At 46.2% G+C, this 26,604-nt stretch overlaps 1 protein-coding gene across 9 annotated transcripts in view; it reads left to right on the top strand.

Moving 5' to 3' along the window:
- cadps2 (Ca++-dependent secretion activator 2) overlaps positions 1 to 26,604 on the top strand; it is a 454,296-nt gene that overhangs the window by 212,459 nt on the left and 215,233 nt on the right. For all 9 annotated transcript variants that reach the window (XM_078416922.1, XM_078416921.1, XM_078416924.1 and 6 more), the window contains 2 exons: positions 13,932 to 14,043; positions 22,438 to 22,577. In XM_078416922.1, coding sequence (XP_078273048.1) covers positions 13,932 to 14,043; positions 22,438 to 22,577 — 252 coding nt within the window. The remainder of the gene's footprint in view (positions 1 to 13,931; positions 14,044 to 22,437; positions 22,578 to 26,604) is intronic.

Raw genomic sequence — 26,604 nt, 5'->3', positions numbered from 1 at the left:
AGGGGTGCCTAATTACTTGAGTGCTCCAGTGGAACTCATGGCTGGCTGGCCGGCCTAGCTGCAGGTTTCAAGGATGTAAGAACACGAATGGTCGATTGTTTAATCTCCCAACGCCAGAACAGCAGGTTATGAAATATGAAGCAATTTCCTCCCCTAACTTTAAACACTCGGTGTCCAAAGGCAGATGTAAAATACGCATGAGAGGGAAAAAAAGACATTGAATTTAAGGATAATTTAAATGCTTTAGAAGACCAACCTATTTTGAGGATATGGCATTTTGATGTTGACATACCAATTTTATTATAAGAAAATAACTGCAGATGCTGGTACAAATCGATTTATTCACAAAATGCTGGAGTAACTCAGCAGGTCGGGCAGCACCTCGGGAGAGAAGGAATGGGTGACGTTTCGGGTCGAGACCCTTCTTCAATTTTATTGTGCTCTATTTAACTGTTTGCTGCATTGGAAAACATTCTTGGTAAACAAATTTTCCTCACCTTGCTTCAAACCATTCTGAATTAGAATTTTAACGTGGCTCTAATCCTCTGACATGCTTTGAGGTCCACTTGACCAGGGAGGACCACAGAGGGACTAGTGTCTCAAAATTGTCACACCTCATGATCCCTAAACATTGAACATGGGATTCTTTAAGTTTAGGGAACCTCTAACAACCCTCCCTTCCTCTTTCTCCCACACACTCCCCCTTTCTTCCCACCTCCCCTCTCCTGTACCTCACCTGGACATGCTACTATTTCTTCCCTTCCCCCTCTTACATTCCTTTCTCTGGCTTCACAATTTGCAACTCTTCAATCCTTTTGTCTCACACTTTCCGTTTTTTAATCTCGGGCCTTTGTTCCAACCATCTGCTAATCAAAGCAAACCATCTCCTGTATATTGTGTAGATTATATTGTGTAGATTGGATGAGTTGGAAAATGAATGGCAGATGCAGTATAATGTGGATAAATGTGAGCTTATCCACTTTGGTGGCAAGAAGAAGAAGGCAGATTATTATCTGAATGGTGTCAGATCAGGAAAAGGGGAGGTGCAAGGAGAGCTGGGTGTCCTTGTACATCAGCCACTGAAAGCAAGCATGCAGGTGCAGCAGGCAGTAAACAAAGCAAATGGCACGTTGGCCTTCATAACAAGAGGAGTTGAAGTCCTACTGCAGTTGTACAGGGCCCTGGTGAGACCACACCTGGGGTCTTGTGGGCAGTTTTGGTCTCTTAGTTTGAGGAAGGGCATTCTTGCTATTGAGGGAGTGCAGCGTAGGTTCACCAGGTTAATTCCCGGGAGGCGGGACTGACATATGATAAAAGAATGGATCGACTGGGCTTATATTCACTGGGTGAATATAGAAACATATAACATTATTAAGGGATTGGACAGACTAGATGCAGGAAAAATGTTCCCGATGTTGGGGGAGTCCAGAATAAGGGGTCACAGTTTAAAAATAAGGGGGTAGGCCATTTAGGACTGAGATGAGGAGAAACTTTTTCACCCAGAGAGTTGTGAATCAGTGGAATTCTCTGCCACAGAAGGCAGTGGAGGCCAATTCACTGGATGTATTCAAGAGAGAGTTGGATATAGCTCTTAGGGCTAACGGAATGAAGGGATATGAGGAGAAAGCAGGAACGGGATACTGATTCTGGATGATCAGCCATGATCATATTGAATGGCAGTGCTGACTCGAAGGGCCGAATGGCCCAATCCTGCACCTATTTTCTATGTTTCTATGTACCCTTTATCCTTTATCTGTACACTGTGGACGGCTTGATTGTATTCATGGATAGTCTTTTCTCTGACTGGATAGCGCGCAAACAAAAGCATTTTACTGTACCTCAGTACACGTGACAACTAAACTATCTGCCACTCTTTGTCCTGTCTGTCCTCTCTCCCAACTTTCATTCTCTCTCCCCACCCCCCTACAATCAGTCTGAGGAAGGGTCCCGACCCGAAACGTCACCTCTGCATGTTCTCCAGAGATGCTGCCTGACCCGCTGAGTCCATCTCCTGAGATGCTGCCTGACCCGCTGAGTCCATCTCCAGAGATGCTGCCTGACCCGCTGAGTCCATCTCCAGAGATGCTGCCTGACCCGCTGAGTCCATCTCCTGAGATGCTGCCTGACCCGCTGAGTCCATCTCCTGAGATGCTGCCTGACCCGCTGAGTCCATCTCCTGAGATGCTGCCTGACCCGCTGAGCCCATCTCCAGAGATGCTGCCTGACCCGCTGAGTCCATCTCCAGAGATGCTGCCTGACCCGCTGAGCCCATCTCCAGAGATGCTGCCTGACCCGCTGAGTCCATCTCCAGAGATGCTGCCTGACCCGCTGAGTCCATCTCCTGAGATGCTGCCTGACCCGCTGAGTCCATCTCCTGAGATGCTGCCTGACCCGCTGAGTCCATCTCCAGAGATGCTGCCTGACCCGCTGAGTCCATCTCCTGAGATGCTGCCTGACCCGCTGAGTCCATCTCCAGAGATGCTGCCTGACCCGCTGAGTCCATCTCCAGAGATGCTGCCTGACCCGCTGAGTCCATCTCCTGAGATGCTGCCTGACCCGCTGAGTCCATCTCCAGAGATGCTGCCTGACCCGCTGAGTTACTCCAGCACTTTGTGTGTCCCCTGGATTCCCAAACACAGCACGTGTGTGGACAGCACCACACTGACTTTAACCACTGAGTAAATGCTCCGTCGTTGATTAATCAGTCCGAGCTGTGCAATATTTACTCATCCCGACACATCTATCACTCACTCTCACCACTAGAGGCATCGTTGACAGCCTTTCCAGACCCCAGCAATATGAAAGCAGTATTTTGCTTCACTCCAGAGTCTTTCGAAACCGCTTTTACTCTGGGGTGTTGCCCCCATCCATTCTCAGGGCTGCAGCAATCTGCAGCAATCTGCAGCAATCTGCAGCCATGGAAAATCACAAGTCACTTATTCCAGAAAACACAGGTTTAGCTTCCCGTTCACACAGTTTATTTGGTTTTCAAGCCTCCTTGAAATGCAACGTCGTAGGGATTCTCTGACCCATGGAGCGGAGAGCGGGCATTCGGCACGGCATTGAGTCCATGCAGCACGCACAAGCCCTGTGCCAGCAGTGACTGAAGGAGTGAACCACCTCACAAGCTGGCCACCTAATCACCGAGTGGCGGGGTGGTGCAGCGGTAGAGTTGCTGCCTTACAGCTCCAGAGACCTGGGTTCGATCCTGACTACGGGTGCTGTCTGTACAGAGTTTGCACATTCTCCCCGTGACCGCGTGGGTTTTCTTCAGTTTCCTCCCACACTCCAAAGACGTACAGGTTTGGAGGTTAATTGGCTTCTGTGAAATTGTTCCTACTGTGTAGGTTAGAACAGGGTGAATGCTGGTTGGCATGGACTCTGTGGACCGAAAGGTCTGTTTCCACGCTGTATCTTTAAGCTAAACTAAACCAAACTAAACTCCATCTGTCACCTCGTCTGTTATCAGGCTTCTGAACAGTCCTTCCATAAGCTAGGGCACTGCACAATCCACCTCTACCCCATTGCGGTCATTGGACTTTGTCTATGGGACTGATGCACTACAATGCTCAATCCTCAAATATTGTCAATCCTCAAATATCAATGGATATTTTTACGGCAGGTTCTTGATTAGTACAAGTGTCAGGGGTTATGGGGAGAAGGAAGGGGAATGGGGTTAGGGGGGAGAGATAGTTCAGCCACGATTGAATGGCGCAGTAGACCTGATGGGCCGAATGGCCTAATTCTGGAATAAAGTCTCATTCAACCCTTGAGAATGTAACAGGTTAACACAGACGGCAAGTTAGTGAGACAAAGCAAAAAAGGCATGGCTAAATTGTATAAGCTAAATAAAGAATGCACCCATCACCGGCTGGGACCTCCCCACCATCAAAGGGATTTACCGGAGTCGATGCCTCAAAAAAGCAGCCAGCATCATCAGAGACCCACACCATCCTGGCCACGCACTCATTTCACCCCTGCCATCAGGGAAAAGGTACAGGAGCCTGAAAACTGTAACGTCAGGAACAGCTTCTTCCCTCCGGCCATCAGGCTATTAACACTACAATCTCAAATAAGCTCTGAACAACAAGCACTATTATCATTATTATTATTGCACTATTATTCTTTGTTTTTTTGTGTGTACGTATGTGTATATATATGTGTATTTATGAGTATGTGTATATATATGTGTATTTATGAGTATGTGTATATATATGTGTATTTGGGAGTATGTGTATATATACACATACACTGAACTTTTTTTTTCTCATTTATCATATTGTTTACAGTGTATGTTCACAGATTCTGTTGTGCTGCCCCATTGTTCTAACTGGGACATGTGGCAATAAAACACTTGAATCTCGAACCCTAACTTGCAGCTCAATTGAAAATAAATATATTTGTTATCATTTGTGAAAATTGACTTATGGGTTCTGCAGTGAAGCAGGACATCACGTTAATCATGTGTGATTAGGGTTTCTGAAGAATGTTTCAGGGAGGGATTTTGTATAATAACACCCGATGGTGCCAATTTTAAATACATTAAGGAATTGGCCATCTGAAGAAGAAATGCAGTTGCAATGGAGACAGAAAATAATTAGCCGCTGACTATTATTTTCGTGACATTAAACAGACGCCCGCTCGTCAAGATGATGGAGAGCAGTACTCTCAATGCCACATTTCTGCTCTTAAGGCACCCAAGAGTAAATATTTCATGTTTTTATTGGTTCATTTTCTTTTAGTTTAGAGATGCAGCGCAGAATAAGGCCCACCGAGTCCTCACTGGCCAGCCATCAACCCGTACACTAGCACCATCCTACACACGAGGGACAATTTACAATTATACCAATCCAATTAGCCTACAGACCCGGGCGACTTTGGAGCGTGGGTGGAAACCCGAGTTCCCGCAGAAAACCCACGCGGGTCACGGGGAGAACGTACAAACTCCGGACAGCAAGCGCCCATAGTCAGGGTCTGCAGTCAGGATCGAACCGGGTCTCTGGCGCTGCAAGCGCTGCAAGGCAGCGACTCTACCGCTGCGCCACCGTGCCGCCCGCAGTTGATCCAATGACATAAGGGATCGCTGGTCGGTGCAGACTCGGTGGGCCAAAGGACCTGTTTCCGGTGCGGTATCTCTAAACATGACAATAATAAACCTAAATTTAAACTGTGAGTGAAAATCAAAAAAGCTGGAGGTGCTGAAAATCATTTTACATTTTGCGTTTCAGTTTGCCACATGTCCACATGTTTTACCAGCCTGCCTTTGCCGCTCTAGTTAATTACCATCCACTTTATACTCACTCCGCTCCCAAGCTTTTGTCATGTTTGCAAATTGAAAATTGCCAACTGACCCTTGGGGAATTTCACTCTCTCTTCTCCCGTCCAAGAACACAATCTGACCATCGCTGTGCGTTTCCCGTCACTTCTCTTCTCCCGTCCAAGAACACAATCTGACCATCGCTGTGCGTTTCCCGTCACTTAGCCAATTTTCTACCGAAGCTGTTGCTTCCACTTTTATTTCACGGGCTTCTGTCTTGACGACTGGCGTTTTGTGCAGCACCTCACCGAATACCTTTTGAAGGTTTAGTTCAGTTTAGAGATAGTCAATCAATAGTCAATAGTCAATACACTGCGGAAACAGGCCCTTCGGCCCACCTAGTCCGCGTCGACCAGCGATCCCCGCACACCAACACTATCCTGCACACACTAGGGACAATTTACAATTTTTACAAAGACCATCAACCTATAAAAACCAGGACGTCTTTGGACCTGTAGGTCTAACCGACAATACTATTGACCTCGTTGTCCCTCTAATACTTCATCAGAAAATATATAAATTTGGCTAATTATGTTATGCTTTTAACCAATTTATGCTGGCTTTCTTTAATCAATTCACACTTTTCCAAAAGTCTGATAATTCTGTCCCTATTGTTAATTTCTAAAACTTTCTCCAACGCCAAGGTTAAATTAATTAGCCTTTAATTACTGGGTTTATTTACTCAAATGCTGATTTAGTGCTAGGCTACTGCCAGGCAAAATAAGAATACTGCCAGGTATAACATCGACGAAGATCTGGAAAATGTGTTGGAAGGAACTGCAGATTTTTGTCTGACTGTCTGAATGTACCTGATTACATTTGATCTCTGTTTGATTTGTTGTTCTCCGACCAGTCTGACTGTCCCTGATTGCATTTTATCTCTGTTTGCTTTGTTGTTACCTTCTCCTAGCTGACAATGATCTATTCTACATTTTCCTTGCTCCCCACCCCCATTAATGTCTCTTTCTCACACCTGACACTTCCTTTTCTCTGTATCTCCCCCTCCCCCCTCCCCTGAAGAAGGCTCTCGACCCGAGACGTCACCCATTCCTTCTCTCCAGAGATGCTGCCTGTCCCGCTGAGTTACTCCAGCATTTGGTGTCTATCAATAGTTTTTGCCCACTGCACGAATTTCGTGCAGTGGGCAAAAACTATTGATAGACACAAAATGCTGGAGGAACTCAGCGGAACAGGCAGCATCTTTGTCGAGAAAGAATAGGTGATATACTGTAGTTGATATTTCAAATCAGATCCCTTATTCAGACTTGAAGTCTTCAGTTTGAAGAAGGGTTCGGGCAGCACGGTGGCGCAGCGGTAGAGTTGCTGCCTTACAGCGAATGCAGCGTCGGAGACTCAGGTTCGATCCTAACTACGGGCACCATCTGTACGGAGTTTGTACTTTCTCCCCGTGACCTGCGTGGGTTTTCTCCGAGATCTTCGGTTTCCTCCCACACTCAAAAGAAGTACAGAAGTACAGAAGTACAGAAGTAGGTTAATTGGCTGGGAAATGTAAAAAATTGTCCCTAGTGGGTGTAGGATAGTGTTAGTGTCTTGGGATTGCTGGGCGGCGCGGACCCGGTGGGCCGAAGGGCCTGTTTCTGTGCTGTATCTCTAAATCTAAAAAAATCTGAATCATCACTCATCCTTTTTCTCCAGAGATGCTGCCTGTCCCGCTGAGTTACTCCAGCATTTTGTGTCTATCTTTGGGCGAACTTGGATTGTTTTCTCCAGTATGTCAGTGGTTCAGGGGAGACCTGATAGAAGTATAAAAGAATTATGAGAGGCATGGGTGAGTTAGACAGTCAGAACCTTGTTCCCAGGGTGGAAATGTCAAAGTCTAAAGGGAATAGCGTGAAGGTAAGAGAGGCAATATTTTAAAGAGATGTGGAGGGCGTCTTTTTTACACAGAGGGTGGTGGCTGCTGGGAACACGCTGAACACTAGCTCCCAGCCTCTGTGAATGTTCCAATATGATTTATTCCTTGAGCACCCAATTCCTGAACCTGCAAGCTTACATTCAGCCATCTTTATTTCCAATTGCTACTTGGCATTGCAAAACAAATCTGTTTAGGGTTAACAAAATTCAAACACAATGTGCTTCAAGTTACTCAAAAAATGAAACTGCAATGGGCGTGAAGTCACTTCAAAGATATGTGTCAGTAGTTTAGTTTCGTTTATTGTCATGTGTACCGAGCTACAGTGAAAAGCTTTGTTTTTTGTTGCGTGCTAACCAGTCAGCGGAAAGACTGTACATGATTACAACCGAGCAGTCCACAGTCTACAGATACTTGATAAAGGGAATAACGTTAAGTGCATGATAAAAATCAAGCAAAATCCAATTAAAGATAGTCTGAGTGTTTTCATTGAGGTAGATAGTAGCTCAGGACCGCTCTCTAATTGTTAGGAGGATGGTTCAGTTGCCTGATAACAGCTGGGAAGAAACTGTAGCACTAGGACTAGCAATGTCCAGAACAAGGGGCCACAGTTTAAGAATAAGGGGTAGGCCATTTAGAACTGAGATGAGGAAAAACCTTTTCAGTCAGAGAGTTGTGAATCTGTGGAATTCTCTGCCTCAGAAGGCAGTGGAGGCCAATTCTCTGAATGCATTCAAGAGAGAGCTAGATAGAGCTCTTAAGGATAGCGGAGTCAAGGGGTATGGGGAGAAGGCAGGTACGGGGTACTGATTGAGAATGATCAGCCATGATCACATTGAATGGCGGTGCTGGCTCGAAGGGCTGAATGGCCTCCTCCTGCACCTATTGTCTATTGTCTAATGTAGAATTGTAAGCTAATGAGTATATTAAGGTACTGAATTCAATGTGTACACTGCCAAAATCCTCCCTCCAATTTAATTAAAACAGATGACCTAGATCAAAATGTGCATCTGCAGACACAATGACATTTATTTCTTGGCATCAAAGTATTCTCTGATGTATAGACAGTGCTATTTGCCAACAGGAAACCTTGTGATAAAGTGATATTTCAATATCATACATCTTCACTATTATGTGGAAAGCTTGCACTCAGATGTACTCGCCATTGAGAGTTAGACAACAAACCAAGGTCCCAGGAGAAAATGTTACCGGCGAATTACACACACCAACAGTTCAGCATGTCTGCGCTGGGCATCGGAGACTAAATGAGAATTGCATTTGAAGGCAAAAGTGGCAGAGTGACTTTAATTTTTCCGCCCGAGCCAAACCTAATTTTTCACTTCAGCGTGCAACATATATGAATGAATTATTCTGAATTCTGTTTGAAGTACGTACAGTATCTCTGGAGGAAATGGATAGGTGACATTTTGGGTCGGGCTGAGTCTGAAAAAGGGTGCCAACCTGAAACGTCATCATTTCATTTTCCCCAGGAATGCTGCCCGACCTGCTGAGTTACTCCAGCATTTAAGTCTATCTTTGATAAAAAACAGAAATAGTTGGAAACACTCTGCTCGGTAGGTGGCTTCATCTGAGAGATCGAAGTAACATTTTAGCTCAGTGGCTTTTCATCAGAACCTTGCATAAGTTCCTTTCTGCCTATGCTGAGTACTTCTCTTATTCCTTTTGGAAGTACTCTTAATCTTTCCCACACCCTTTCTTCAGTTGTGTCACTCTTAACTATGTCTCCTCTGCACTTCCACACCAGCCTCTCTAGTTGTTGGTAGGATGGTCCAGGTGCCGGATAACAGTTGGGAAGAAGCTGTCCCTGAATCTGGTGTGCCTTTTCACGCTTCTACACCTTTTGCCCGGTGGGAGAGGGGAGAAGAGGGAGTGGCCGGGGTGCGGCTCGTTCTTGATTATGCTGCTGGCCTTGCCGAGGCAGCGCGAGGTATAAATGGAGTCAATGGAAGGGAGGTTGGATTGTGTGATGGTCTGGGCTGCGTCCACAATCTCTGCAATTTCTTGCGGCCTTGGCTGGAACTGTTCCCAAACCAAGCTGTGATGCATCCCGATAAAATACTCTCTACCGTGTCACGTTACACAACACCCCACAATGGATTGCCTTCTGCTCGACTGCACAAGCCCAGGAAAGGCGCAGATTTAATCTCTGTTCTGTGGTTTGCTGCACGATTGTTTGTCATATCATATCATATATATATACAGCGCGGAAACAGGCCTTTTCGGCCCACCAAGTCCGCGCCGCCCAGCGATCCCCGCACACTAACACTATTAACACTATCCTACACACTAGGGACAATTTTTATATTTACCCAGCCAATTTGCCTACATACCTGTACGTCTTTGGTCTTAATGTTATGGTCGATTTGATTGCAAATCCTGATGGCACGAAGAACCATAATGAAGGGCGGCTTCTCAAAGCTGGCTGGCGGCCAACTTAGCCTCAACTCTAATGCAGTTGAATAGGCCCCGTCCCCACTGTTCCTGCATGGAAGGAATGGCCATTAAGTTGAGTTACCAGAGAATTGCTCGATTCTGTGTATCAAGATACACACCATGTGGCGTCCGAAAATGAAGGTGAATTGGCCCATTAGGTTTTTCAAGCTGCAGACCATTTAGCACTGTTGTCGACAGCAGGTTTACATGGGGCTGTTAGAGTGGTTTCTTGACAAAGCCTTGAAGGGAATCATTTCTCTATCGCGGCAGCTATCAGCACGATCACAGAATTAACGACAGAGCTCTGCGGTGGAGCGACGGGTTGGGTGTTTCAAGCTTATTGTCTCCAACATGGTTTTGCGTTTAGAAAATTTGCTGGGATTGATTACTTTTTTGAAGTTTACGATATGGGAAACATAACAAGTGACACTTAGCAGCAGGAAAACCTGCACCTTTAATGAATCAGTACAATATGCTGTGCCGGTGTTCCTTGAAGTCTAAACGTGCTTGGATCCTGTCGGCAGCAACAAATTCTTTGCCAGCTACTGCAATGACATTGTGGTACAATCAGAACACCCATCAAGTGATGGACTGCAATTGGATTCTAATCTAATTGCACTCATTAAGCTCAAAATCCGCTGCTCTCAATGGGGTAGTGGAATAATCTACATTTAGCTCTCTCTCTCCTTGATGTGTGACTGTAATTGTACACTGCTAGTCACATAAATCTCCAGTTAAACACCACTCTTACGTGTCATGAACCATGATTAATGATTCAAGAGAGAGGTCCGGTGCGGTTGATAGTCCATGCACTCGACCGGCAACCATTTTCATGGAAGCCCAGATGACTGTGATGATAAATAGGGTGCCCAAAATGGAACCCAGAACATCGCGCAAACCATCCTCTCTTCCATTGACTCCATCTATCAGTACGGGTGTCAGGGGTTCCGGGGAGAAGTCAGGAGAATGGGGTTGAGAGGGAACGATGGATCAGCCAAGATCGAATGGCGGAGTAGACTTGATGGGCCGAATGGCCTAATTCTGCTCGAGGTTTCAAGGTCAGTTTATTGTCACATGTACCAGTTAAGGTACAGTGAAATTTGAGTTACCATGCAGCTGTACTAAGTGAACAGCAACAAGACACACAACCACATAAAATAAAAGTTAACATAAACATCCACCCACAGTGGATTCCGCATTCCTCACTGCGATGGAAGGCAATAAAGTTCAATCTTCTTGCTCTCCCACGGTCGGGCAAGTCAAACCATCCGCAGTCGGGGCGATCAAAGCCCCCGGGGCCGGCGGTCGAAGCCCCCGTCGGGGTGATCGAAACTCCCGCGTCGGGGCGGTTGAAACTCTCTCCGCGGCATGGAGCTCCCGAGTCGGCCTCTTCTCACCAGAGACCGCGGGCTTCACGACGTTGAAGTCCACAGGCCCCGCGGTTGGTGCCTCGATCCCCGGCAAAGGGAACGCAAGCTCCGCCATGTTAAAGTCCCGCAGACTCCCGCGGCTTGGAGCGCCGGGCCGGTCTCCAGGAAAGGCCGCCAACTTCACGACGTTAGGCCACAGTGGGGACGGAGATACGATACGGATCTCTGTCGAGGTAAGAGATTGAAAAAAGGTTTCCCCCAACTCCCCCCCCCCCCACATAAAACAAACTAAGGAATACTAAAACATACTTTGTAACACATACTAAAAAATAATTAAAACAGAAGATAGGACTGACAGACTGCTGATGAGGCAGCCAGTGCTGGTGGCCTAACTCTGCTCCTTTTATGAACTTACCTGTATCTACACTTCACGCTGGCTCGGCAAGGCCAGCAGCATAATCAAGGACGAGCCTCACCCCGGCCACTCCGTCTTCTCCCCTCTCCCATCGGGCAAGAGGTACAGAAGTGTGAAAACGCACACCTCCAGATTCAGGGTCAGTTTCTTCCCAGCTGTTATCAGGCAACTGAACCATCCTCTCACCATGAGCGGCACGGTGGCGCAGCGGTAGAGTTGCTGCCTTACAGCGAATACAGCGCCGGAGACTCAGGTTCAATCCTGACTACGGGCGCTGTCTGTACGGAGTTTGTACGTTCTCCCCGTGACCTGCGTGGGTTTTCTCTATGTACCGAGGTACTGTGAAACTCATTTTTGTATACAGTTCAGTACGTATCACTATGCATAACCTCTTTTAGTCAGTTCAGCAAGGATACTGCTTGCAACCAATCTTATGTATAATTGTAAACCAGCCAGTCTGCTTCCCACTGTGGTTTAGTATGGGACTGGGGTGATGCCAGAATTCATTTATGGTGCATCTCACATGAATGCATCTGTTAAAAAAAAGCATGCATGGCATTCGTTACACACTCAATGTGAGCTTCAGTACAGAGGACGTAAGAGTGGGAAGCAAATGAAGATTGGGGGCAGCTATCTGTTTGGATAAAGCAACATCAGCTATCTTTAGTAGAGGCTGAAAGTACATTGTAACTTCAAGTAACCCCTGCATTCCGTCTCTCCCCATCCCACCCCCACCCAAGTTGCACCAGTTTCTCGTTCTCACCAGCAAACAGCTAACAATAGCCTGTTTCCTTTCTCATCGTTACTTTTTGCATATCTTTTATTCATCTGTTCTATATCTCTTTACATCACTGTCTACATCTCCCCGCTTCCCTTTAACCCAAACTGGTCTGAGGAAGGATCTCGTACCAAAACGTCACCCATTCCTATTCTCCAGAGATGCTGCCTGTCCCGCTGAATTACTCTAGCTTTTTGTGTCTGTCTTCTGAAAGTTCATTGAACTAAAGATTAAAATGTAAGACCACAAGACACAAGTAGAATTTGGCCATTCAGCCCATCGAGTCCATGCTGCCATTCGATCATGGCTGATCTATTTTTCCCCATTCTCCTGCCTTTCCCCGTAACGTTTGATGCCCTTACTAATCGAGAACCTATCAACCTCCGCTTTAAAGGTGACCATGAAGCAACATGTGTGATGTATCTTTTAGATGACTGGAATACTTTGTAACTTTGTTGCCACTTTGTAACTTTGTCGTTACTTTGTAACTTTGTCCTATATGTAGCGACTCTTTGCACATTTATGAATGCAAAACAAAGACGTGTGATAATAAAATATTCATTCATTCATTCATAGTTAAGATGAACAAATTAAGATCAGTGACTAGATGTGTAGATGCTGCCTGACCTGCTGAGTTACTCCAGCATTTACAAACATATACATACATACATATATCCATAGGTATCACAAAATGCTGGAGTAACTCAGCGGGTCAGGCAGCATCTCTGGAGAGAAGGAATGGGTGACGTTTCGGGTCTCGAAACGTCACCCATTCCTTCTCTCCAGAGATGCTGCCTGACCCGCTGAGTTACTCCAGCATTTTGTGAGACCTTCGATTTGTACCAGCATATGCAGTTATTTTCGTATACTAGATGTGTAGGAGGGAACTACAGATGCTGGTTTACACCGAAGATAGATACAAAACGCTGGTGTAACTCAGCGGGACAGGCAGCATCTCTGGAGAAAAAGAATGGGTGACATTTTGGGTCTAGGCCCTTCTTCAGATTCAAGATAGACCTTTGTGTCTATCTCCAGTTACTAGACGTTGGGCATTGACACTCTGAAGTTCTCGATGTTTTAAATTATTTGCACTGAGAAATAAGTTTAATTTTGGTTGGAAATAAAGTGCAGTCTATTTCCTGGTATCGCCATCTTGGCATCCAGGAAATTCGGCATGTCTTCAATGACTCTTTCCAACTTCTATAGATGCACCCATCAGGAAGAAGAACGTCTTCCGCCAGATTCCAGAACAGATTCTTACCTGCAGTTATCAGACTCTTGAACAGACTCTCACAAACTAAGGGTGTATTCTCCCCATCCTCCAATCTATCTCGTTGCAACCCTCGCACTTTTTTAACCTGCACTTTCTCTGCAGCCGCGACACTACAGCTTTTTACAGCCGGTAGAGATGTGGGTGGAGTTTTGCTGGTTGTCAAATCAGAACGATTAGTCAGTCGAGAAAATGCAGCTGCGGGTATCTTGAGCAAAAGACAAAGTGCTGGAGTGTCTGTCTATTCCCTCCACAGATGCTGCCTGACCTGCTGAGTTCCACCAGCACTTTGATTGATCGATGTATTTCCTTTGCACAGCAGTATCAGTTGTCCATGTATCCATTGCGTGTGGTGAAACATTCTCCGTGTTGTCTGATCGGTGAAATCACAAAATAAAATCTAACCATGCTAAACCTGTAGCCACTAAATGATGAAAAACCATTCACTTTTCAGATGGGGAACGCAGGGAGATTTTACCACCACACAGCCTCGTCCAGTGGTCAAGATTAAGTTCTTCACGGAGAGCACAGGAGTTCTTGCCCTTGAAGACAAAGAATTGGGGAAGGTAAGGGGAACTTTTGCATTTGGGAATTTCGCTCTCTGCCCTGAGTCATCTTGGTCTTGCTATTCTCTTGATCTACAATTGACATTGTGTACAGTTCCTATTCACAAAATGCTGGAGTAACTCAGCAGGTCAGGCAGCATCTCAGGAGAGAAGGAATGGGTGACGTTTCGGGTCGAGACCCTTCTTCAGACTGATGTCAGGGGGGCGGGACAAAGGAAGGATATAGGTGGAAACAGGAAGATAGAGGGAGATCTGGGAAGGGGGAGGGGAAGAGAGGGACAGAGGGACTATCTAAAGTTGAAGAAGTCAATGTTCATACCACTGGCTGCAAGCTGCCCAGGCGAAATATGAGGTGCTGTTCCTCCAATTTCCGGTGGGCCTCACTATGGCACTGGAGGAGGCCCATGACAGAAAGGTCAGACTGGGAATGGGAGGGGGAGTTGTGTACAGTTCTGATCGCCCTGCGATAGGAAGGCTGTCGTTCAACTGGAAAAGGCACAAAAAAGGTTTATGAGGATGTGGAGGGGTTGGGTTATAAGGAAAGGTTGGATAAGACTCTCCTTCGGGGCAACACAGCTGATAGAACTGCCGCCTCGTGCCTCCAGAGACCACGGTTCCATCCTGACTTTTTTAGATTTAGGGATACAGCGCGGAAACAGGCCCTTCGGCCCACCGGGTCCGCGCCGCCCAGCGATCCCCGCACATTAACACTATCCTACACACACTAGGGACAATTTTCACATTTGCCCAGCCAATTAACCTACATACCTCTACAACGAGATCTGGGTGTCCTAGTGCATCAGTCACTGAAAGGAAGCATGCAGGTACAGCAGGCAGTAAAGAAAGCCAATGGAATGTTAGCCTTCATAACAAGAGCAGTGGAGGCCAATTCTCTGAATGCATTCAAGAGAGAACTAGATAGAGCTCTTAAGGATAGCGGAGTCAGGGGGTATGGGGAGAAGGCAGGAACGGGGTACTGATTGAGAATGATCAGCCATGATCACATTGAATGGTGGTGCTGGCTCGAAGGGCCGAATGGCCTACTCCTGCACCTATTGTCTATTGTCTTTTTCCCAGGATAGTGGAGTCTAAAACTATAGAGAGCATAGGACTAAGCTCTATAGTGTAGGAAAATAACTGCAGATGCTGGTACAAATCGAAGGTATCACAAAATGCTGGAGTAACTCAGCAGGTCAGGCAGCATCTAGGAGAGAGGGAATGGGTGACGTTTCGGGTCAAGACCCTTCTTCAGGCTAAGCTTTATGGTCAGAGGGGCAAAGTTTAAGGGAGGTGTGCAGGCCATGATTTTTATACTGAGGGTAGTGGCCGCATGGAACCAGGGATGGTGGTGGAGGCAGATACAATAATGGCATTGAAGAGGCTTTTAGATAGGCACATGAAAATGCAGAGAATAGAGGGATATGGATTAGGTACAGGCAGACAAGTTAGTTTATGTTCAGCCCATGGGCAGCATTAAGATCAGATTATCATGGCATCATGTTCAGTCCAGACATTGTGGGTCGAAGGGCCTGTGCTGTACTGTTCTTGTGTAAGAAAGAACTGCAGATGCTGGTTTAAACCGAAGATTAGTTTAGACACAGCGCGGAAACAGGCCCTTTCGGCCCACCAGGTCCGCGCCGACCAGCGATTCCTGCACATTAACACCATCCTAGGGACAATTTTTACATTTACCAAGCCAATTAACCACAAACCTGTACGTCTTTGGAGTGTGGGAGGAAACCGAAGATCTCGGAGAAAACCCACGCAGGTCACGGGGAGAACGTACAAACTCCGTACCGGCAGCGCCCGTAGTCGGGATCGAACCTGGGTCTCCGGCGCTGCATTCGCTGTGAGGCAGCAACTCTACCGCTGCGTCACCGTGCAGCCACAAAAAGTCTGAAGAAGGGTCTCGACCAGAAACGTCATCCATTCCTTCTCTCCAGAGATGCTGCCTGTCCCGCTGAGTTACTCCAGCTTTTTGTGTCATTCTTCTGCACTGTTCTTTGTTCCTCAGGAAGCAAGAAATTGTATAAAGGGGAAGAAATAAAGTGGCAGAATGGCAAATTTAAGAAAATACTAGACCAAGTGGACCCGTTGGGCCCAAACCTCTCCTGCATTGGTGCAGCACCCTTTCCTCCCCCCCTCCCCTCAACCCCCCCTCCCTTCTCCCCCACTCCCCCCACCCTCCCTCCTCCCTCCCCCTCCCCTCCTTTTAAACTTAAAAATGTGAATAACTTTTAAAATATAACACCGATTTCAATAAAACTACTTGCATTATCACTAAAGTGACAATGGTGAGTAAGGTGGGCCTAAAACTGTCACGCTAACTTGTACCGGTTTGGCTGAAGTTCAGTCACAAACAAGATAACAAACGAGAGTTTTAGTATATAGATATATAATTTTAAAGAATTTTCAGCAACTATTCGAATAGGATTAATGCGAGTCTCGATCTAACTGCTGCTCAATGTGAAAGTGGTGATTGGTAATGACTCACATCGATGATGCTGTTAAGGGTACACTTCCACTTGAAAATTAAAGACATTAATTCAAGTGACAAATTCTGGTGTGAACTTTCTTGCAAACACTGCATGTCATTTCTGGGTGAGCTTTGCCGTAAAGATGTCATACTCAGCAAATCTTACAGCAGAATAGTGGAATGTAGACGGACTGGAAGACAATGGAACAGAATTAGGCCATTCAGCCCATCGAGCCCACTCCACCATCCAATCATGGCTGATCTATTTTCCCCTCTCAACCCCATTCTCCTGCCTTCCCCCCTGTAGCCTTTGATGTCTTTACTAATCGAGAATCTATCAATGTGTCGGAAGGAAACGCAGATGCTGGTTTATACCGAAGATAGACACAAAGTGCTGGAGAACCTCAGCGGTTCAGGCAGCATCTGGAGAAAAAGTCTGAGGACGGGTTCCAATCCAAACGTCACCCATCCTTTTTCTCCAGAGATTGTGTCGATCTAAGAATCTATCAATCTCTGCTTTAAAAATTCCCACTGACTTGGCCTCCACAGCCGTTTGTGGCAACGAATTCCCCAGATTAACCACTCTCTGGCTAAAGAAATTCCTCCTCATCTCCATTCTGAAGGTACGCAATTTTATTCTGAGGCTGTGCCCTCTGGTTCTAGACTGGAAACAACCTTTCCACATCCACTCTATCTAGGCCTTTCAGCATTCGGTAACTTTCAATGAGATTCCCCCACATCCTTCTAAACCACTGCGGGTACAGGCCCAGAGCCTTCAGTCACGGCTGGATGTTTACTTTAACAGTTAACTGAGGATCTGCATCTGAACTTGCAGCATAAATAGGACAGAGCGCAAATCCCACCTTAATTTTTACCGGGAGTTCTGGCTCACATACTGTCATGTATTTCCACAAATTTAATTTAGTTTAGTTACATAGAAACATAGAAACATAGAAAAATAGGTGCAGGAGTAGGCCATTTGGCCCTTCGAGCCAGCACCGCCATCTTTTCCCCCATCTCCCTTGATTTCTTTAGCCCTGAGAGCTAAATTTAACTCCCTCTTGAAAACATTTGGAGAAACAGGCCCTTTATCCCAACAAGTCCGCACCGACCTGCGATGCCCGCACGTTAACACTATCCTATACGCACTAGGGCCAATTTTACATTTACACCCAGCCAATTAACCTACAAACCTGTACTTCTTTGGAGTGTGGGAGGAAACCGACGTCCTCGGAGAAAACCCGCGCAGGTCACGGGGAGAACGTACAAACTCCGTACAGACGGCGCCCGTGGTCGGGATTGAACCTGGGTCTCTGGCCACCTGTGAGCGCTGTAAGGCAGCAACTCTACCGCTGCGCCATCGTTCTGCCGTGAACGGGAGAATGCCTTTCACACACCAATATTCTCAGCACAGGTGATGTCGATTGTTAGTAACATATTATATTTGAAGTAAAAATATCTTCTACACATTGCTTCGTCCGTATATTTAGCGCGCCTATTCATAACTTTAATTAATTCAAGAAGCTGCTGCCAGCACAGATGCAATCCTCCTTCAAGTCAACAAACCACGAGGTCTGCTGAACATAGCGAAAGGACGGTTCAATGATTCAATGGATATTTATTGTCACGTATGCAATTAAATATTACACAGTGAAATTCATTTTGCAAATAAGGTTTGGCGCCATTTCATCAAGTTCACTGTCCGTCCAGATTGCCGCGTGCTTGTTCTGCCGAATCGGCTCCCAATCCCCTCCGTTGCCCACGACAAGCTCGGACCCCGATAGATTAAAACAATTTATTCCCTCTGGGATAGAGTCATAGAGTGATACAGCTTGGAAACAGGCCCTTCGGCCCAGCTTGCTCACACCGGCCAACATGTCCCAGCTACACTCGTCCCACCTGCCTGCATTTGGGCCGTATCCCTCCAAACCTGTCCAATCCATGCATCTGCCCACTGCTTCTAAAATGTTGGGATAGTCCCTGCTGCAATTACCTCCTCTGGCAGCTTGTTCCATACACCCACCACCCTTTGTGTGAACAAGATACCCCTCAGATTCCTAGTAACTCTTTTCCCCTTCGTGCGTGCAGGATACTGTTAATGTGCGGGTATCGCTGGTCGGCGCGGACTTGGTGGGCCGAAGGGCCTGTTTCCGCATTGTATCTCTAAAAACAAATCCCAGACCTCTACCGGTTTGTATGTCAATTTGCCTGTGTAAAATGGTTCCCTAGCATGCGAGGGGCTGATGAGAAAGTGGAATAACAAAGTGTTAACGAGTGATCGATGATCAGCAAGGATCTGGTGGGCCATTTCCATGCTGTGTCTACAAAAGTAAAAATATTTGCAAAGAAAGTTTATCAAGCAAGCTCGGCAAAAATTCCTTCGTATGTCAAAAAATACTTTCTGAACATTCCACATCAGTGGCATGAGAAGCACTCTGTCAGTCTGAAGAAGGGTCTCGACCCGAAACGTCACCCATCCCTTCTCTCCTGAGATGCTGGCTGACCTGCTGAGTTACTCCAGGATTTTGTGAATAAATGCCTTTGATTTGTACCAGCATCTGCAGTTATTTTCTTATAGTACTCTGTACAAATCATAAGAGTACTAAAAATATTCATAGATTCACTACCACAAACAAAGACAAATCAGTTTTTACTACCTAAATCCCTTGTTACAGTATTTACATTTTATCGGCATCTATTAAGTGGAAAAGCTCCCTTCTGAATAATTCCATGTGTCGAGAGTTTATTGCCTTCAGTCAGACTCAAAATAAATTTTAATTGACTAAGTGCCAAAGTAGTAATACTCACTGTTGCCTTATGAAAGTTTCATCTGTAAATGTAGACGTTATCCTGTTGTTTACAAGGGTTTATCATTTCACCCCCCCCCCCAACCCCCCCCCAAATGTGGAGATGTTAGTTTAGTTAGTTTCGTTTATTATGACATGTATTAACAGTACCGAGGTACAGTGAAAAGCTTTTGTTGCGCACTAGTCTGAGCACTGAGCTGCGTCTGAAAGAAATAGATCCAGATGTACCTTTTCAGGAGCATTTTTTGGTATTGCGATACGATACGATATGATATGATAGAACTTTATTTATCCCAGGAGGGAAATTGATCTGCCAACAGTCATAAAACACAAAGTACATGACATTAAAGCGACGAATTAAAGTCGCTTGCATTGTTAAGAAATTTAGAGCACCTAAATACCACGCTGTTGAGAATATTTATCATCAGACGATCGCTTGGCAAACACAAGACCTTTAAACAGATATTGCACAATGCATGAATCTCCTTCAGCAAGTGCCGTGGTCACAAGAAGATAGACACAAAATGCTGGAGTGGGTCAGTGGGTCAGGCAGCAACTCTGGAGAGAAGGAATGGGTGACGTTTCGGGTCGAGACCTTTCTTCGGACGTATCATCTCGAGGACGAGTTCCGGGTCCTCCACGACGAATAGTTTTTCTTCCGTCGCATCCGCCTCCGTTCAGTTTAGTTTATTGTCACATGTACCGAGGTACAGTGAAAAGAAAAGAAAACATGCTAACCAGCCAGCAGAAAGACAATACATTTTTTTTATTTTATCAAAAAATACTTTATTAAAGTTATAAATATCATTTACAAAACATCATTTTTAAACAAACCCATCCGACATTTCCGGAGGTTACATATTCAATACAGGCATTTACTTAGACATTTACATACATTTACATACATATCCCTTATTTGGAGGGGCGTCTCTCTCCACCACACCCTGTCCCCCTTGTCCAGCAGCGGAAGGACCCTAGACTGTGGTCCTCCCCCACAGGGCCTTGGCGTTGGCTGCACCGAGCTTCAGAGCGTCCCTCAGCACGTACTCCTGCAGTCTGCAGTGGGCCAGTCGGCAACATTCCTTGACGGACAGCTCGCTCCGCTGGGAGGTCAACAAGGATCGGGCAGACCAAAGAGCGTCTTTCACCGAGTTGATGACCTTCCAGCAGCACTCGATGTCAGTCTCGGAATGCGTCCCTGGGAACAGTCCGTAGAGCACAGAGTCCTCTGTGACGGAGCTGCTCGGAATGAATCGTGACAGGGACCCCTGCAGACCTCTCCAGACTCTCCTGGCAAATCCACACTCTTTGAAGAGGTGGGCCACCGTTACAATACATGATTACAATCAATCCACTTACAGTTTATAGATACATGATAAGCGAATAACATTTAGTGCAAGGTAAAGCCAGCTAAGTCTGGTCAAGGACAGTCCGAGGGACATCAAAGAGGTAGATAGTAGTTCAGCACTGCTCTCTGGTTGTGGTAGGATGGTTCAGTTGCCTGATAACAGCTGGGAAGACACTGTTCCTGAATCTGGTGCTGTGCGTTTTCACAATTCTGTACTTTCTGCCTGATGGGAGAGGGGAGAAGAGGGAGTGGCCGGGTTGTGACTGGTCCTTGATTATGCTGCTGGCTTTGCCGAGGCAGCGCGAGGTGTAGATGGAGTCAGTAGAAGGGAAGTTGTTTGTGTGATGGCCTGGGCTGTGTCCACAATTCGCTTCCTTTTTGTATGGGAAGGAGTCCTCACCACCCAGTGATGTCCCTTTCTCCCGTCTCCACCAGTCCCCTCCTCTTGGGTTTCCCCAGACGACCTTCTATCATCTTTAGTCCTTTTTATTTCTGACTGCTGGCGTGACATGAATGAATGAATGAATAAGTTTATTGGCCAAGTATGTACACATACAAGGAATGTGCCTTGGTGTTCCGCTCGCAAGTAACAACATCGACACACAGTAAACAATTAAGAATAAAGCATAAAACAATGAAAACATTAAGAATACAACATTACAGTTTAAACATGTGAGTGAAATAAACCAGAGCAAAAAGAGGCTACAGACTTTTGGTTGTTGAGTAGAGCTACTACTCACGGGGAAAAAGCTGTTTTTATGTCTGGCTGTGGCTGCTTTGACAGTCCGGCGTCGCCTTCCAGAGGGGAAGTGCTTCAAAGAGTTTGTGGCCAGGGTGAGAGGGGTCAGAGATGATCTTGCCCGCTCGCTTCCTGGCCCTTGCAGTGTACAGTTCGTCAATGGGGGGAAGGTTGCAGCCAACAACCTTCTCAGCTGAGCGAACGATCCGTTGCAGCCTCCGGATGTCGTGCCTGGTGGCTGAGCTGAGCCACCGAGCATCTGAACTTTTCCACTCCCCTTCCCTAAATATTTACTGCATGACTAATCACAAGTTCTGCCCTGCTTATTCTAATATCCAGAATATAGAATGATAGAATAATCAATTATTCACTGTACCTCAGTGCACATGATAATGAACCAAAACCAAGTAAACCAATACTAATACCTAAATGCTGGAGTAACTCAGCGGGACAGGCAGCATCTCTGGAGAGAAGGAATGGGTGATGTTTCGGGTCGAGACCCTTCTGATGTAATCTCCTCATAGCTTCACAAAGTTCAATATTTCCTTCATTCTCTATTCTTAAGAATCTGCACTGGTTTCTCCTCGGCGAATTGATTTAATCTTTCAAGGCTACCTGCACAATCTTCAGTTCCTTTTCGCTTTTACACCAGCTCTGCTTTTGACCATGACCGCAATTTCTGTCGATCAATTGGTTTTTGGGAACAGCGTAGCAAGTTTGACTTTTCACCTCAGTTTTCACAAACCTTTCACAGATCCTTCGATTGACTTAACCTTCCTTCCACTTCCGAGACAGCCCTTTACGTCCGAGGAGCGTGGTGGAGGGAGTGGCATTGTTCACGTGCGGCATTGTTCACGTTCGGCAGCAAGTTAGATTTGCTGCAGGAATATTAGCAGGCGCTGAAAGAAACTGTGCTGATCAGAAAGGATGTTGTAGAGGCTGCACATCGTTACAGTGCACCTTTTGAAACAAAATGGTCTCTTTGCAATCTGCTGACGAGGAGCTTTTGTTTGCTGCCTTTCAGCTTATTCTTTATCCGACCCCCAACAGTCTGAAGATGCCAGAATTGCTCTCGATGGTGACACCAAAAAATAGCCAAGATTCAGATCTGAAAATCAAACTGGCGGTAAAGATGGATAAACCTCCAAACATGAAACACTGCGGGTAAGTCTGCAACGTTAGCAGAACTTCTCATAGGTTGGAGATAAAGCTGTACACATTGGCTCTGACAGAGCTGATTTTTGGGTATCGGTAAAACCTTGGGAAATTGGAGAGGGAAAGACTACACACATGGCAAGAATTCATGTGTAGGGAAGGAACTACATATCGTCTGAAGAAGGGTCTTGACCCGAAGCGTCACGCATTCCTTCTCTCCAGAGATGCCGCCTGTCCCGCTGAGTTAATCCAGCTTTTTTGTGTCTTGTCAAGGAACTGCAGATGCTGATTTAAACCGAAGGCGGACACGGAAAGCTGGAGTAACTCAGCGGGACAGGCGGCATGTCTGGAGAGACGTTATAGATGACGTTTCGGTTCGAGACCCTTCTTCAGACAGAGTCAGGGGAAAGGGGAATGAGAGATATGGAGGGTGCTTAGGACAAATGAATGGAAGATTTGCAGAAAGCAACGATAATCAAGGAAATGTGGAGGCCACAATGGTCCATTGTTGACTGTGGGATAGGTGATGACGATTTAAATAGACAATGAAACTCGACAGGATGACAGTGAAACTAGTCCGATGACTAAGGTGGGGGAGGAACAGAGAGAGAGAGGGGATGCAAGGGTTACCTGAAGTGAGAGAAGTCGATATTCACGCTGCTGGGTTGTAAGCTGCCCAAGCGAAATATGAGGTGCTGTTCCTCCGATTTACATTTGGCCTCACTCTGACAATGGAGGAGGCAGTATGGGAATGGAAAGGGGAGTTAAAGTGTTTGGGAGATGAGGTAGGCCGAGGTGGTCAAGAATTCATGTTATCATTAGCTCGAACGTTTTCTTAAAATTCGGACTTGAAGGGAACAAGATGGCACCTGAAGAGTGACGATTCTTGTGTACTGACTTGGTGTGGTCCACTGTCTTACACTCTTGTACTTACTATGATTGCACCTAATGTATTGTCACTGAACTGCATGCAAAACTTCACTGTACTTAGGTACACGTGACAACCAAGTACCATTGAACCATTGGCTTGCTGTCAATTGCAATAGATTTAGGAAGTTGCTCTAAACAAGATACCCAGTGTTCGCCTTGTTCTCATGACCACAGTATTTATATGATGATAAACTATTGGTAGAGTTGCTGTATTACAGCGCCAGAGACCCGGGTTCGATCCCAACTAAGGGTGCTGCCTGTACGGAGTTTGTACGTTCTCCCCATGACCTGCGTGGGTTTTCTCCGGGATCACTGGTTTCCTCCCACACTCTAAAGACGTGCAGGTTTGTAGGTTGATTGACTTGGTATAAATGTAAATTGTCCCCTAGTGCGTGCACGTAGGATAGTGTTATCACAGGTCAGCGTGGATTCGGTGGGCCGAAGGGCCTGTTTCCGCGCTGTATCTCTAAACTGAAATACACTAAACTAAAAGGAATAGGTGGCATTTCAGGTCGGAACCCTTCTTCAGAGCTGAGTTGCTCCAGCACTTTGTTTCTATCTTCGGTATAAACCAGCATCTGCAGTTCCTTCTTACGCATCTCTCTGCGAACATTTTTACACTCTGTCCATCATTGTAGCAGCCATTCGTTCAGTAACCACACTCACCTGGAAGATTGTAGTGTGTATTAGTTTGGGTCAGTTTGGAGATACAGCGCGGAAACAGGTCCTTCGATCCACTGAGTCTGCACCGACCAGTGATCCCCGCACATTAACACTATCCTACACACACACACTAGGGCCAATTAACCTACAATACATGTACCTCTTTGGAGTGTGGGAGGAAACCAAATATCTCGGAAAGAAAAGCCACGCAGGTCACGGGGAGAACGTACAAACTCCGTACAGACCGCACCCGTAGTCGGGATCGAACCCGGGTCTCCATCGTAGTAAGCCCTGTAAGGCAGCAACTCTACCGCTGTGCCACCATGCCGTGTGTTGTGATATGACCTTTCAAGAGATGACCACAAGAAACCTGAGTCGATCAACAGAGCAGCATCGCGCTGAAACTGATACCGAGGTGTTCTGTCAACAACATCATGAAAATTAATCTTTATCAATCTTTAGTAATCTTTCAGGATGAACCGTGATGCTGTTTTAACACTACTAAGAGCCGGTGAAGTGGTGTGTAAGCGTTTGGATAGTACAGCCTTATGGTGCACAGTGTTGTTCAGTTTTTGACAAAGATAGACAATAGACGCAGGAGGAGGCCATTCGGCCCTTCAAGCCAGCACCACCATTCAATGTGATCATGGCTGATCATTCTCAATCATTACCCCATTCCTGTCTTCTCCCCATACCCCCTGACTCCGCTATCCTTAAGAGCTCTATCTAGCTCTCTCTTGAATGCATTCAGAGAATTGGCCTCCACTGCCTTTTGCGGCAGAGAATTCCACAGATTTACAACTCTCTGACTGAAAGGACCTGGGGGATTTATCAGCCTTCAGTCCCATCAGTCTACCCAACACCATTTCCTGCCTAATGTGAATTTCCTTCAGTTCCTCAGTCATCCTAGGATCTCTGGCCACTAGAACATCTGGGAGATTGTTTGTATCTTCCTTAGTGAAGACAGATCCAAAGTACCGGTTCAACTCGTCTGCCATTTCCTTGTTCCCCATATTAAATTCCCCTGCTTCTGTCTTCAAGGGACCCACATTTGCCTTGACTATTTTTTTCCTCTTCAAATACCTAAAAAAGCTTTTACTATCCTCCTTTATATTATTGGCTAGCTTACCCTCGTACCTCATCTTTTCTCCCCGTATTGCCTTTTTAGTTATCTTCTGTTGCTCTTTAAATGCTGGAGTAACTCAGTGGGCCAGGCAACATCTCTGGAGGAAAAGGATAGGTGACATTTTGGTTCGGGGACCATTCTTTAGACTTTACGTCCGATTTCTCTGTTACCGCCCGAGTTTCCTCTGCGTGCTCCTGTTTTCATCCATATTGGGAGGGTTTGCGGGGAGCAATAGATCAGCCTTGATTGAATGGCGGAATAGACTTGATGGGCTACCCATCATTGATCCTGTCACTTATGACCTTATTCCAAAGACTTGGCTGCTGTAAACTATCCCTCACTATGCATTACTGGCTAAAAGAATCAGAGAGGAAATGGCGGGCGTGTGAGAGAGAATCAGATGGAAGTAGACGTCGGAGGGAATGGAATTGATGGAATTGCTGCCTTGGGAGCTGGTCCAAATAGCTGACCTCGATGTCATAGTAAACAAGTAAGTAAGTGATAGATAAATAAATAATGTTCCAGTGAAGTATCTTGTGATGTACTTGGGTATGGTAAAATTATGGACTACAGGGTGCTCCTCAGCTTCTGATGGGGTTCCGTTCCAAGATACCCATCGGAAACCGAAAGTATTGTAATTCGAAATGCACTGTGATACATGCGATCACGTGGCCGGACGCGAGGGGCGGCTCGCTACGGGCCGCTGCCGTTTGCACCATCGCAAGCCGAAACATCGCAAGCCGAAACATCGCAAGCCGGGGAGCACCTGTAGAGCAAGTTTTTGTTTTGTTGAGCTCAAGGTTATTGCAGAATTGAGGTAGCCGATTGGAAAACAGCATGTAAACCCTTTCCGTTTTCCTCTCTGGAACTCCAAGCACTTAAGCGTCCAAACAGTCATAAGCTAATGGCATCATTTCGATTCCACACACTGGCTCAGCTACTCCTTCGTGGCTATCGGTAGAAAAATACGTCTCTCCAAGTACATTCCATTAAACCATCAATAGCATGCGGTGCGATGGCGCAGCGGTAGAGTTGCTGCCTCACAGCGCCAGAGGCCCGGGTTCGATCCTGACTACGGGTGCTGTCTGAATGGAGTTTGTACGTTCTCCCCGTGACCGACGTGGCTTTTCACTGGGAACTCCGGTTTCCTCTCATGCTCCAAAGGCGTACAGGTTTGTAGGCTAATTGGCTTCGGTAACATTGTAAATTGTCCCCAGTGTGTGCAGGATAGTGCTTGTGCACGGGGATCGCTGGTCGGCGCGGACTCGGTGGGCCAAAGCGTGTTTCCACGCTGAATCTCTAAACTAATAAAAACTA

This window comes from Rhinoraja longicauda, chromosome 20 (assembly GCF_053455715.1).
Source record: "Rhinoraja longicauda isolate Sanriku21f chromosome 20, sRhiLon1.1, whole genome shotgun sequence".
NCBI classification, from domain to species: Eukaryota; Metazoa; Chordata; class Chondrichthyes; order Rajiformes; family Arhynchobatidae; genus Rhinoraja; species Rhinoraja longicauda.
Note: the sequence above shows the minus strand (reverse complement) of the source record. Positions and strands in the feature narration are given on the sequence as shown.